Here is a 13,881-nt window from a genome sequence, read left to right as displayed (position 1 = left end):
GTGCTTGTGCTATTGTGTTCTGATTTTTCTGAGGTTATTACGCAAGAATCTTTATAAAATTCCTTAGGAAGGCTGTAAAACGTTATTTTATGAACGGTACAAGTGTCCATAACCACAATGGACGGGTTCATTATGGCCTGAGGATCAATTAATGAACCCTTCAACTCAACAATAACAAACACCAGAAAATATTTCAAGTTTCTGCAGTCATTCTAAAATAGCATTTATAAAATACCTCAGCAAGGCTGTAAAACGTTACTTTATGACCAGTACAAGCGTCCATAACCACAAAAATAAACGGGTTCACTACGGCCTGAGGACCGCCTGGTGAACCCTTCAACCCAACAATAACAACAACAAGACGCCAACATTACCTCATCATCGGGGTCTTTTTTCACTGTCTTTTTCGTAATTTTTTTTTATTTTTCCCTCCACAATGGTCTTTAAAAATGCCAAGTCGAGGCGTCCAGGAGACCATAGACGGAAGAGGAAACATGATGAGCAGGAGAGAGAGAGAATTAAACGTGTGAAGAGAGATTCATATGTAGTAACTGACCAGGAATCACACGTTGATGATTCTAAGATTGATGATATTGTATCTAACATTTGTAAATCAAAGATTGATGAATCTAACTTTGATAAAGATAATGTTGATGAATCTAAGATTGATGAATCTAATAATGAATGTAAGATTGATGAATCAGAGATTGATGTATCTAATATTGATGAATCTAACATTAATAAATCTAACATTGATGATTCTGTTAGTGAATCCAACATCGATGAATCTTGTATTGATGAATCGAACATTTGCAGATCTAAGGTTGATGAATCTAATGTCGATTCATCAACCCTGAGTAACAAAGGTGAATGTTCGAGGTCTATGATGAATTGCAAGGTTGTGGTCGGGGCTTCACTGGAAACCATAGAGCAGGAGCTGTTGTTGTGGTATCAACAGAAGTGCGAAGAGCAGCGGGATGCGCCGGTCTACGGCTGGATGATCTGCGACAAGGCCAGAGAATTGTATGGGAAGTTGAGGATGACGGAGACGGTGTCGTTCTGCCCCAGTTGGCTGGAGTCGTTCAGGTCCCGTCACGGTATTACCGCCAGGAAGAACTTTAACGAAGAGAAGTATTCTGCCGGCGAAGTTGACGGCTACCAGAGTCAGTTTGCTGAACTGGTGACCAGACACCAGTTGACGGCAGACCGGATATATAACGTCGACGAGACCGGATTATTTTGGCGCAGGTTTCCCTTGGGGAATCACAGCCACAACGGAGAGCCGCAGAATAACGAGGATCGACTGACTGTGGTTTGTTGTGCAAATGGTGCCGGAACGCACCGCTGTAAATTAATGGTGATAGGCAACAGTGTTGAGCCTAAAGGTGTGAAAAACCTTCCGATCATCTATAGGGTTCACAAAGATTCTTACATAAATCAAGTTCTCTTTCAAGATTGGTTTTATAATCATTTTGTTCCTGAAGTCAAGAAAAACTTCATAAAAACGGGTCATCCAGCAGACAGTACGGCACTGTTGTTGCTCGACAAAAGTAACGCTCACCCTAGGCTGCAAGATTTACGCAGCGGTAATATCTTTGCAGAGTTCTTGCCTGACAGTAAAACTGGTTTAATACAACCGATGGAACAAGGAGTCGTTCAGGACGTCAAAGCTCGTTACAGGAAAATTTTTATACGGAGGTTAATCGCACACAACGGAAGTATGGAAGAATTTAACAAAAGTTTCACCATTAACGAAGCAATTTCTGACATTACAAAAGCTTGGGAACTTGTTACAAATTCAAGTTTGAAAAAAAGTTGGAGAAAACTCTGGCCCGACATTTCTTTTATTGATTCTGACGACGAGGAATTTGAAGGTTTTAAACCAAAGAGAATAAGTAAGAGGAACTCTCTGAAACAAGAAATATTAGATGACATTAAAGTTATCGAGGCTCCAGAAGTGAAGAAAATGTTCGAGTCGGAGAACCTGGAAGAGTCCATTGATAAGTGGCTAGACTGTGACGATGCTGCCCCAACAATAGATCGTCTGACTAATCATGAAGTTGGTGACAGTCTTAAAAATCCAAACACAACAGTTGAAATACACTCTGTTGATTCTGATGACAATGAAGACATCCATCCATCGTCTTCAGATCATAATCCAACGACTTTCAACTCCAATCGAACTCCAAACAAATGTGTTGAAACTGATGATAATGAAGAAATCAGTGCATCAATTTTGGATCAAAATTCCAAGGACAAAAAAGAATCCATTGATAAACTGGGAGATCATGACAAAGTCGGCCCCACGACACAATGTTGCACCGAAGATGATCTCACTGAAATTGTTCAACGTCCTAAAACGATTGATGAAACCGATTCTGACGATTCTGATAATGAAAGCCCTCTACCAACCCTAGAGGAGAGTTTGAAGAAAGTAGAAACCTTAATTCGTTTCATGGAGTCTAGAAAGGAATTTACTCATGAGCAAATCATAGAGCAATATCAAATAGAAAAAATTCTCTTGTCTCTGAAAATACAGACACTGGAGCAGCATTCCTCAAACACCGTTTCAAAAAAGCATATTAAATCATCACCGTCTCCACCTGTTCGATCGCCAAGCCCCATTAGACGGATAAAACCAATTTTTAAGGTAACTAAAATGAAACTTAGCACTTATGTGTACCTGTGCATAAACTAACAAATTTCACCCTTCAAACCATACCACAGGCGGGGATAGAACCCACGATCAGAGAGCCATAAAACTCCAGACTGACATGTTAGCCACTGGGCCCTTCAAGGGGATTTTCTTGATGCTGGTGAAGAGCTCTTGATCCAAGGATTTAGCCCTCTACAAGTTTATTGTTTCCCCCTCCTGTATATAATAATAAATTTTTTTTTTTTATTATCACACTGGCCGATTCCCACCAAGGCAGGGTGGCCCAAAAAAGAAAAACTTTCACCATCATTCACTCCATCACTGTCTTGCCAGAATGGTGCTTTACACTACAGTTTTTAAACTGCAACATTAACACCCCTCCTTCAGAGTGCAGGCACTGTACTTTCTATCTCCAGGACTCAAGTCCGGCACTGCCAGGTTAACTGAATCCCTTCATAAATGTTACTTTGCTCACACTCCAACAGCACGTCAAGTATTAAAAACCATTTGTCTCCATTCACTCCTATCAAACACGCTCACGCATGCCTGCTGGAAGTCCAAGCCCCTCGCACACAAAACCTCCTTTACCCCCTCCCTCCAACCTTTCCTAGGCCGACCCCTACCCCGCCTTCCTTCCACTACAGACTGATACACTCTTGAAGTCATTCTGTTTCGCTCCATTCTCTCTACATGTCCGAACCACCTTAACAACCCTTCCTCAGCCCTCTGGACAACAGTTTTGGTAATCCCGCACCTCCTCCTAACTTCCAAACTACGAATTCTCTGCATTATTTTCACACCACACATTGCCCTCAGACATGACATCTCCACTGCCTCCAGCCTTCTCCTCGCTGCAACATTCATCACCCATGCTTCACACCCATATAAGAGCGTTGGTAAAACTATACTCTCATACATTCCCCTCTTTGCCTCCAAGGACAAAGTTCTTTGTCTCCACAGACTCCTAAGTGCACCACTCACTCTTTTCCCCTCATCAATTCTATGATTCACCTCATCTTTCATAGACCCATCCGCTGACACGTCCACTCCCAAATATCTGAATACGTTCACCTCCTCCATACTCTCTCCCTCCAATCTGATATCCAATCTTTCATCACCTAATTTTTTTGTTATCCTCATAACCTTACTCTTTCCTGTATTCACTTTCAATTTTCTTCTTTTGCACATCCTACCAAATTCATCCACCAATCTCTGCAACTTCTCTTCAGAATCTCCCAAGAGCACAGTGTCATCAGCAAAGAGCAACTGTGACAACTCCCACTTTATGTGTGATTCTTTATCTTTTAACTCCACGCCTCTTGCCAAGACCCTCGCATTCACTTCTCTTACAACCCCATCTATAAATATATTAAACAACCACGGTGACATCACACATCCCTGTCTAAGGCCCACTTTTACTGGGAAATAATTTCCCTCTTTCCTACACACACTAACTTGAGCCTCACTATCCTCGTAAAAACTCTTCACTGCTTTCAGTAACCTACCTCCTACACCATACACCTGCAACATTGCCCCCCTATCCACCCTGTCATACGCCTTTTCCAAATCCATAAATGCCACAAAGACCTCTTTAGCCTTATCTAAATACTGTTCACTTATATGTTTCACTGTAAACACCTGGTCCACACACCCCCTACCTTTCCTAAAGCCTCCTTGTTCATCTGCTATTCTATTCTCCGTCTTACTCTTAATTCTTTCAATAATAACTCTACCATACACTTTGCCAGGTATACTCAACAGACTTATCCCCCTATAATTTTTGCACTCTCTTTTATCTCCTTTGCCTTTATACAAAGGAACTATGCATGCTCTCTGCCAATCCCTAGGTACCTTACCCTCTTCCATACATTTATTAAATAATTGCACCAACCACTCCAAAACTATATCCCCACCTGCTTTTAACATTTCTATCTTTATCCCATCAATCCCGGCTGCCTTACCCCCTTTCATTTTACCTACTGCCTCACGAACTTCCCCCACACTCACAACTGGCTCTTCCTCACTCCTACAAGATGTTGTTCCTCCTTGCCCTATACACGAAATCACAGCTTCCCTATCTTCATCAACATTTAACAATTCCTCAAAATATTCCCTCCATCTTCCCAATACCTCTAACTCTCCATTTAATAACTCTCCTCTCCTATTTTTAACTGACAAATCCATTTGTTCTCTAGGCTTCCTTAACTTGTTAATCTCACTCCAAAACTTTTTCTTATTTTCAACAAAATTTGTTGATAACATCTCACCCACTCTCTCATTTGCTCTCTTTTTACATTGCTTCACCACTCTCTTAACCTCTCTCTTTTTCTCCATATACTCTTCCCTCCTTGCATCACTTCTACTTTGTAAAAACTTCTCATATGCTAACTTTTTCTCCCTTACTACTCTCTTTACATCATCATTCCACCAATCGCTCCTCTTCCCTCCCGCACCCACTTTCCTGTAACCACAAACTTTTGCAGAACACTCTAACACTACATTTTTAAACCTACCCCATACCTCTTCGACCCCACTGCCTATGCTCTCATTAGCCCATCTATCCTCCAATAGCTGTTTATATCTTACCCTAACTGCCTCCTCTTTTAGTTTATAAACCTTCACCTCTCTCTTCCCTGATGCTTCTATTCTCCTTGTATCCCATCTACCTTTTACTCTCAGTGTAGCTACAACTAGAAAGTGATCTGATATATCTGTGGCCCCTCTATAAACATGTACATCCTGAAGTCTACTCAACAGTCTTTTATCTACCAATACATAATCCAACAAACTACTGTCATTTCGCCCTACATCATATCTTGTATACTTATTTATCCTCTTTTTCTTAAAATATGTATTACCTATAACTAAACCCCTTTCTATACAAAGTTCAATCAAACGGCTCTCATTATCATTTACACCTGGCACCCCAAACTTACCTACCACACCCTCTCTAAAAGTTTCTCCTACTTTAGCATTCAGGTCCCCTACCACAATTACTCTCTCACTTGGTTCAAAGGCTCCTATACATTCACTTAACATCTCCCAAAATCTCTCTCTCTCCTCTGCATTCCTCTCTTCTCCAGGTGCATACACGCTTATTATGACCCACTTCTCGCATCCAACCTTTACTTTAATCCACATAATTCTTGAATTTACACATTCATATTCTCTTTTCTCCTTCCATAACTGATCATTCAACATTACTGCTATCCCTTCCTTTGCTCTAACTCTCTCAGATACTCCAGATTTAATCCCATTTATTTCCCCCCACCGAAACTCCCTTACCCCCTTCAGCTTTGTTTCGCTTAGGGCCAGGACATCCAACTTCTTTTCATTCATAACATCAGCAATCATCTGTTTCTTGTCATCAGCACTACATCCACGCACATTCAAGCATTCCAGTTTTATAAAGTTTTTCTTCTTCTCTTTTTTAGTAAATGTCTACAGGAGAAGGGGTTACTAGCCCATTGCTCCCGGCATTTTAGTCGCCTCATACGACACGCATGGCTTACGGAGGAAAGATTCTTTTCCACTTCCCCATGGACAATAGAAGAAATAAAGAGGAACAAGAGCTATTTAGAAAAAGGAGAAAAACCTAGATGTATGTATATATATATGCATGTGCGTGTCTGTGAAGTGTGACCAAAGTGTAAGTAGGAGTAGCAAGATATCCCTGTTATCTAGCGTGTTTATGAGACAGAAAAAGACACCAGCAATCCTACCATCATACAAAACAGTTACAGGTTTCTGTTTCACAGTCATTTGGCAGGACGGTAGTGTACTTCCCTGGGTGGTTGCTGTCTACCAACCTACTACCTATAATAATAATAATAATAATAATAATTCATTTTATAAATTTCACATTGTTAGCAGTAAATTATGCTGTATGATCCTGCAGGTTTAGTGCTTCCCCATGATAATAATAATAATTATAATAATAGCAATAAATTAGAAGCATTGTTCAGAAAATATTAATTCCTTAAAACACATTACAGTATTTACACAAAGTAACGATGGAATAAAAACTCCCGAGTACCGTCATAGAAGCTAAGATGTTGTGTAGTTTTAAAAATAGGTTGGATAAATACATGAGTGGGTGTGAGTTGGACCTGACTAGCTGTGCTACTAGGTCGTTTGCCATGCTCTTTCTTAAGTGACGTGTCTGACCTCACTAGGTCAAGGCATTGGCTTAAGCTGGTGCGAGAATTGGACCTGCCTCACATGGGCCAGTAGGCCTGTTGCAGTGTTCTTTCTTTCTTATGTTCTTAAAGTCAATTAAATTGCCGTTACCAAAGTAAAATTTTTACACTGTCATAATTTGATATACAGTGGAACCTCAAATATCGAACTTTCTTCGGTCCAGAAGGCTGTTCGAGTGCCACTACCGAACGAATTTATTCCCATCAGGAATAATGTAAATTAGATTAGACCATTTAAGACCCTCAAAAATACACTAATAAAAGCACTTACAAAAATACACTTACATAATTGGTTGAGTTGGGAGCGGTTCGATTTTTGAGATTCCACTGTACTGTAATTTAGTGTATAAATGTTAATAATGTATCATAGAGTGTAAGTGTGTTTCTAATTTGTTTTTCTTGTTATTAACACATCAACCATTTCCAACCAAATTTGTGTGGCCCAAAAAGAAAAACTTTCACCATCATTCACTCCATCATTGTCTTGCCAGAGGCGTGGTTACACTACAGTTAGAAAACTGTGACATTAACATCCCTCCTTCAGAGTGTAGACACTGTACTTTTAATTATTTTTGTATAAAATCAGAGTAACCGAGAGAAGGAGAGGGTGGATTAGACCTGACTAAGGTTAGTAGACCTAGTGTAGTTCACCTCTGTTATACTGGTGCTCCTAGACTTACAATGGGGTTATGTTTCTTCGAATCCATCATAAGCTGAAAACATTGTAAGTCAGTTATGAATACAGTGGAACCTGGGTTTTCGTATGCCCTAGTTATTCTCCACAAAATGTATTTTTTGCTAATATTTTTGGGTGTCTGGAACGGATTAATTGGATTTACATTATTTCTTATGGGAAATATTAACAAAAAAATACGTGCTTGGTTCCAACCAACCGGTCGTAAGTCAAAATGGATGCAAGTTGAACCTTATGCTTTTAGTACTATATTTTATAGTGTAAGGTTTAGGACAGTTTATTTGCATACAAAACATTCATATGCATAAAAACATATGAAAACATTCGTATGCATGAACAGAAAAGTACAAAATAACTTAAGCTAAGCTGTAAACAGTACGGTCATAAGTACGAGTGGTCGTATGTCAAGCAGGTCATAAATCGGATGGTACTTGTAATCAATGTGTGTGTAAATCAATGTAAGGTAATTATCTAAAGTTTCATCTCCAAAGTAATTGCTGCAGCACCATTGTATAATCGAAATATCATAAGTTGAATCATCAAAAGTCGAGGACCACCTGTAGTATGCATTTACATTTTTGTTATTTCTAGATACCTTATTAATGAATGGTCGTTTTTCTTCAGCGCAAGAATAGTTCAGATGGTGAGACTATGCCCAAGAAGAAGAGGAACCTGTTGATGTTAGACGAGAAGGTGAGGATGTTGGACTTTCTGGCTCGTGGCGACTCGAATACCTCAGTGGCCAGAAGATTTGGTATTAACTCATCAACATTGCAATCCATTAAGAAGTGTGAGAAGAAGATTAGGGATAATGTGAAGAGTAGTAGTGCAGTGGGTGCCAAAATGATCAAAAGTGTTCGTAATCCCAACCTAGTGAAGATGGAGACTCACCTTAATGTCTGGATTGAGGACATGCATCAAAGAAATATAACATTTGACCGCTCCACCATACGTAAGAAAGCCAGTACAATATATGAGAGTCTTGTATCATCCAGTGGGGAAGATAGTAATGCACCCTTCTTTGTTGCTAGTAGTGGCTGGTTTTTAAAGTTTATGAAAAGGTATGGTCTGCATGATATTAATATCACGGGAGAGACTGCATATCTTAATGCAGCTCAGAACTATGTTTCTGAATTTAAGCAGATCGTAGAAGAGGGGAAATACCTGCCAGAGCAGGTGTTTAATGCTGACGAGATGACCCTCTTCTGGAAGAGGATGCCAGAACGAACTTACATCTCCAAGAATGAAAAATGTGCTCCTGGTTTTAAGGCAGCTAAAGACAGGTTGACTGTCCTCCTCTGTACCAATGCTAAGGGAGACTGTATAATCATGCCAATGTTACTCTACCACTCTTTTAACCCCCGGGCACTTAAAAACAGAGATAAGGATAATATGTCAGTTTTCTGGAGGTTCAATACAAACTCCTGGCTCAATAGACATATTTTTAGGGAATGGTTTCACCAATGCTTTGTACCTGGAGTCGAGGGCTATCTCAAGTCCAAGCAGTTGCCTTTTAAAGCCTTACTGCTCCTAGACAATGCTCCTACCCACCCACGTGACTTAACTCACTCATATCCTAACATCAAGGTAGAGTTCTTGCCTCCTCAGATGGCTCCTATACTTCAGCCTTTAAATCAAGGGGTTATTGAAGCATTTAAGAGGTATTACACAATATGCACTTTCCGCCGTATTTTCAGTAGCATCGAAAGAGATCCAGAAAAGGACTTGGACAAGTGTTGGAAGGAATATAATATTGCACACTGTATTGAAAATGTCAGGGAGGCAATTGATGAGGTCACAGAATCTGCCATCAATGCCTGTTGGAAGAAGTTGTGGAGCGAAGCGGTGAATGACTTCAGCATGTTACCCGATGTTGAGGAGGAGGTGAGAAGAATTCTTAGGCTGGCTCGGCAATTTGGAGGTGAAGGTTTTGTTGACATGAAGCAGACAGAGGTGGAGGAACTACTTGCTTCTCACAACGCTCAGCTGACGAATGAGGAAGTTGAAGAGATGCTAAAGGATGATGAGACAGATAAGAATGACCCTGTTGATTCCAGCACAAGCAAATTGAATCTGAAAAACTTGTCGCAGCTGAAGGCAGACATAACATCAGTGATCGAGAGATATTCTGCACTGGATCCTGTGAAGGAGCGAAGCACGAAGTTCAAGAGAGGACTAGAGGAATTGTTCGAACCTTATAACAAACTCCATCAGTCCCAGCTTTCGTGCAAGCCTGCGATCGACTCACGTTTTTTTAAAGTTGAATCATCGTCCACAGGAATGACCACTTCCAACACCATCGAAGAAACATCTGCATCTACCTGTGAAATACCTGTGACTACAGAAGTAACTACAATGGCCAACAACAAACAAACAACTGCAGAAAATCCCAACAAAGCAACAACTGCAGCTGCCAGTACCACCAACAAAACTACAGCTGAAACCACCACCAAATCAACAACTGCAGCTGTAACCACCACCACCAAATCAACACCTGCACCTACAACCACCACTAACATAACTGCACCTGCAACCACCACTAACAAATCAACAACTATAGCTGAAACCACCACCAAAAAATCAACATCTACAGCCACCCCCACCAAAGCAACAACTGCACCTGCAACCACCACCACCAAATCAACACCAGTACCTGCAACCACCACCACCAAATCAACACCAGTACCTGCAACCACCACCACCAAATCAACAACTGCACCTGCAACCACCACCACCAAATCAACACCAGTACCTGCAACCACCACCACCAAAGCAACAACTGCACCTGCAACCACCACCACCAAATCAACACCAGTACCTGCAACCACCACCACCAAATCAACACCAGTACCTGCAACCACCACCACCAAAGCAACAACTGCACCTGCAACCACCACCACCAAATCAACACCAGTACCTGCAACCACCACCACCAAATCAACACCAGTACCTGCAACCACCACCACCAAAGCAACACCAGTACCTGCAACCACCACCACTAAATCAACACCTGTACCTGCAACCACCACAAACAAAACAATTGCAGCTATAACCACCACCAAAGTAACAACCACAACCAGCACCAACAAATCACTAACTACAGCTGCCACAACAGCAACCACAGTCACCACCAGAGCAATAACCAGAACCACCACTTTCAACAATACAACAACCACAGCAGCCACCACAGAAAGAGCCACATCGTCCTCCACAAGAAGTCGTCACTAACAAGTTATCCTCCGAGGATCATGAAGAATTAGACTTCTTATGCCACAGGTAAAGTGAATTGAAATGTATTCATAATTAATAATAAGAATAATATTTTTTTCTAGGTAGTAGGTTGGTAAACAGCATCCACCCAGGGAGGTACTACCGTCCTGCCAAGTGAGTGTACAATGAAAACCTGTAATTGTTTTACATGAATTAGGATTGCTGGTGTCTTTTGTCTGTCTCATAAATATGCAAGATTTCAGGTACGTCTTGCTACTTCTGCTTACACATAGATCACACTACACATACATGTACAAGCATATATATACACACCCCTCTGGGTATTCTTCTATTTTCTTTCTAGTTCTTGTTCTTGTTTATTTCCTCTTATCTCCATGGGGAAGTGGAACAGAATTCTTCCTCCGTAAGCCATGTGTGTTGTAAGAGGCGACTAAAATGCCGGGAGCAAGGGGCTAGTAACCCCTTCTCCCATATAAATTACTAAATTTAAAAGAGAAACTTTCGTTTTTCTTTTTGGGCCACCCTGCTTTGGTGGGATACGGCCGGTGTGGAAAGAAAGAATAATATTTTTTATTTTGACATGATGTGTACAGTGGTACCTCGGGATACGAACTTAATTCATTCCAGAAGGCTGTTTGAGTGCTGATACCGAATAAATTTATTCCCATAAGGAATAATGTATATTAGATTAATCCGTTTTAGACCCCCAAAAATACACTTACAAAAGCACTTACATAAATACACTTACATAATTGTTCGTGTTTTGAGCTGTTCGTATCCCGAGGTACCACTGTATTATGTACTCTAAGTAAAGGTACGTAAAAAAAAATATTTCTGCATGTTCACAACAGGACCCTGACCAAGCCAGGATAAGACTACTATAATATTGTTTAAGTAAGTTTATTTATATACAGGTACACATAAATACAGTGGACCCCCGCATAACGATCAGCTCCCAATGCGACCAATTATGTAAGTGTATTTATGTAAGTGCATTTGTACATGCATGTTTGGGGGTCTGAAATGGACTAATCTACTTCACAATATTCCTTATGGGAACAAATTCGGTCAGTACTGGCACCTGAACATACTTCTGGAGTGAAAAAATATCATTAATCGGGGGTCCACTGTACAATTGTCATACATAGTGACGTGTGTAAATTACCCGCCAGGACGACCCAGAAGTGTCAGAGAAAGTGACTTACAGTGGAACCTTGGTCTTCGTATGCCCTAGTTTATATGTAAAACTATATAGTTATTCTCTCTAAAATGCATTTTTTGTTAATATTTTTGGGGGTCTGGAATGGATTAATTGGATTTACATTATTTCTTATGAGAAATATTGCTTCAGTTTTCATACAATTCAGGTTTTTGTCAGACTTTTTCGAACGGATTAATGACGAAAACCGAAGTTCCACTGTATTTCCATTGAGGTCCTTATACACTGTATGCCATTGGGGTCCTCTTATTCCATTGGGGTCCTTGTATTTCATTGGTTAGGTAAGATTTGTCAGGAAACAGGACAAGCGTTTCCTGACGCAGGTCTTAGACGATAACCCACCTTTGGAGCTTTTGGTCATCTGACCGAGGCCTTCTGCTGGCTTACCAGTCCACCTCTTTAAAAATTATAGTCATAGTTAAAACCATTTATAATATTTCATTGGGGTGTCTGTATCCCATTGGGAAAACATTTCTCTTTAGCAGATCTTTTGATATCATTTATCATAGTGTTTATTTTTTCATTATTATTATCCTGTTTATAGGTTGATGTGCGGGTGTTTGTGAATTTATTGAAAGAACAAGTATTCCATAGTAACAAAAACCCAAATTAGCATTATTGTTAAATGAGTTTCATTAATAGACCCCTGGCTGTCTTAACAAGGCACTGGACAGGCACCTAAAGTCAGTACCTGACCAGCTGATCTGTGGTTTGTACGTCGAATTGCGTGTGGCCAACAGTAACAGCCTGGTTGATCAGGCCCTGATTCACCATGAGGCCAGGTCACAGACCGGGCTGTGGGGGCGTTGACCCCTGAAACCCTCTCCAGGTAAACTCCAGATCTTGCCACTAGATGGCACTATGTTAAATTAAATTTTTTTTATCTGCCACATTTCAAATTTCTGTCTTTATTTCTTACAGAGAGAATCACAGATCATCCGGAACTTTTACATAACACTTGCAAGATAGTGAGGTTTCCTGTGGCTCAGCACCAACGGTCTGTTGCAGGAAATAGTTTATGTACTTGCTAAAAGTTTTTGACCCTCCTGGTGGGAATCCTCGTACAATATTTTAAAAGGAAGAACTGGCGACTCGTGGCTCAGTGGCAGCACCTTTGGGTTATAACCAAAGGTTCTGCGTTTGATCCTGGGCAGGGTAAGACATATGAGCAGTTTCCTTGCACTTCTTGTCCTTATTCACTTAACAGCAAGTAGGTACCTGTATTCACTTAATAGCAAGTAGGTACCCTTATTCACTTAACAGCAAGTAGATACCCTTACTCAATAGCAAGTAGGTACCCTTACTCACTTAACAGCAAGTAGGTACCCTTATTCACTTAACAGCAGGTAGCTACCCTTACTCACTTAACAGCAAGTAGGTACCCTTACTCACTTATCAGCAAGTAGGTACCCTTATTCACTTAACAGCAAGTAGGTACCCTTATTCACTTAACAGCAGGTAGCTACCCTTATTCACTTAACAGCAAGTAGGTACCCTTATTCACTTAACAGCAAGTAGGTACCCTTATTCACTTAACAGCAAGTAGGTACCCTTATTCACTTAACAGCAAGTAGGTACCCTTATTCACTTAACAGCAGGTAGATACCCTTACTCACTTAACAGCAAGTAGGTACCCTTATTCACTTAACAGCAAGTAGGTACCCTTATTCACTTAACAGCAAGTAGGTACCCTTATTCACTTAACAGCAGGTAGCTACCCTTATTCACTTAACAGCAAGTAGGTACCCTTATTCACTTAACAGCAAGTAGGTACCCTTATTCACTTAACAGCAAGTAGGTACCCTTATTCACTTAACAGCAAGTAGGTACCCTTATTCACTTAGCAGGTAGATACCCTTACTCACTTAACAGCAAGTAGGTA

General features: G+C 40.6%; 1 protein-coding gene across 1 annotated transcript; it reads left to right on the top strand.

The window, feature by feature from the left end:
- Positions 1-327: 327 nt before the first annotated feature.
- LOC128702479 (uncharacterized) lies at positions 328-13,334 on the top strand. Its single transcript, XM_070105372.1, has 3 exons — positions 328-2,650; positions 8,174-10,825; positions 12,921-13,334. Exons 1-2 carry the CDS (start codon positions 437-439, stop codon positions 10,775-10,777), a joined length of 4,818 nt encoding a protein of 1,605 aa, XP_069961473.1. The 5' UTR covers positions 328-436; the 3' UTR covers positions 10,778-10,825; positions 12,921-13,334.
- Positions 13,335-13,881: the final 547 nt, after the last annotated feature.

The sequence above is a fragment of the Cherax quadricarinatus genome, chromosome 98, assembly GCF_038502225.1.
Source record: "Cherax quadricarinatus isolate ZL_2023a chromosome 98, ASM3850222v1, whole genome shotgun sequence".
Lineage (NCBI taxonomy): Eukaryota > Metazoa > Arthropoda > Malacostraca > Decapoda > Parastacidae > Cherax > Cherax quadricarinatus.
This window is presented reverse-complemented; position numbering and strand designations above follow the sequence as displayed.

Bases quoted from the DNA above. Each gene is read 5' to 3' on its own strand.
- LOC128702479 (XM_070105372.1), top strand. From the start codon at position 437: ATGGTCTTTAAAAATGCCAAGTCGAGGCGTCCAGGAGACCATAGACGG. The intron at 2,651-8,173 runs GTAACTAAAATG...GTTTTTCTTCAG, and splicing joins GGATAAAACCAATTTTTAAG to CGCAAGAATAGTTCAGATGG.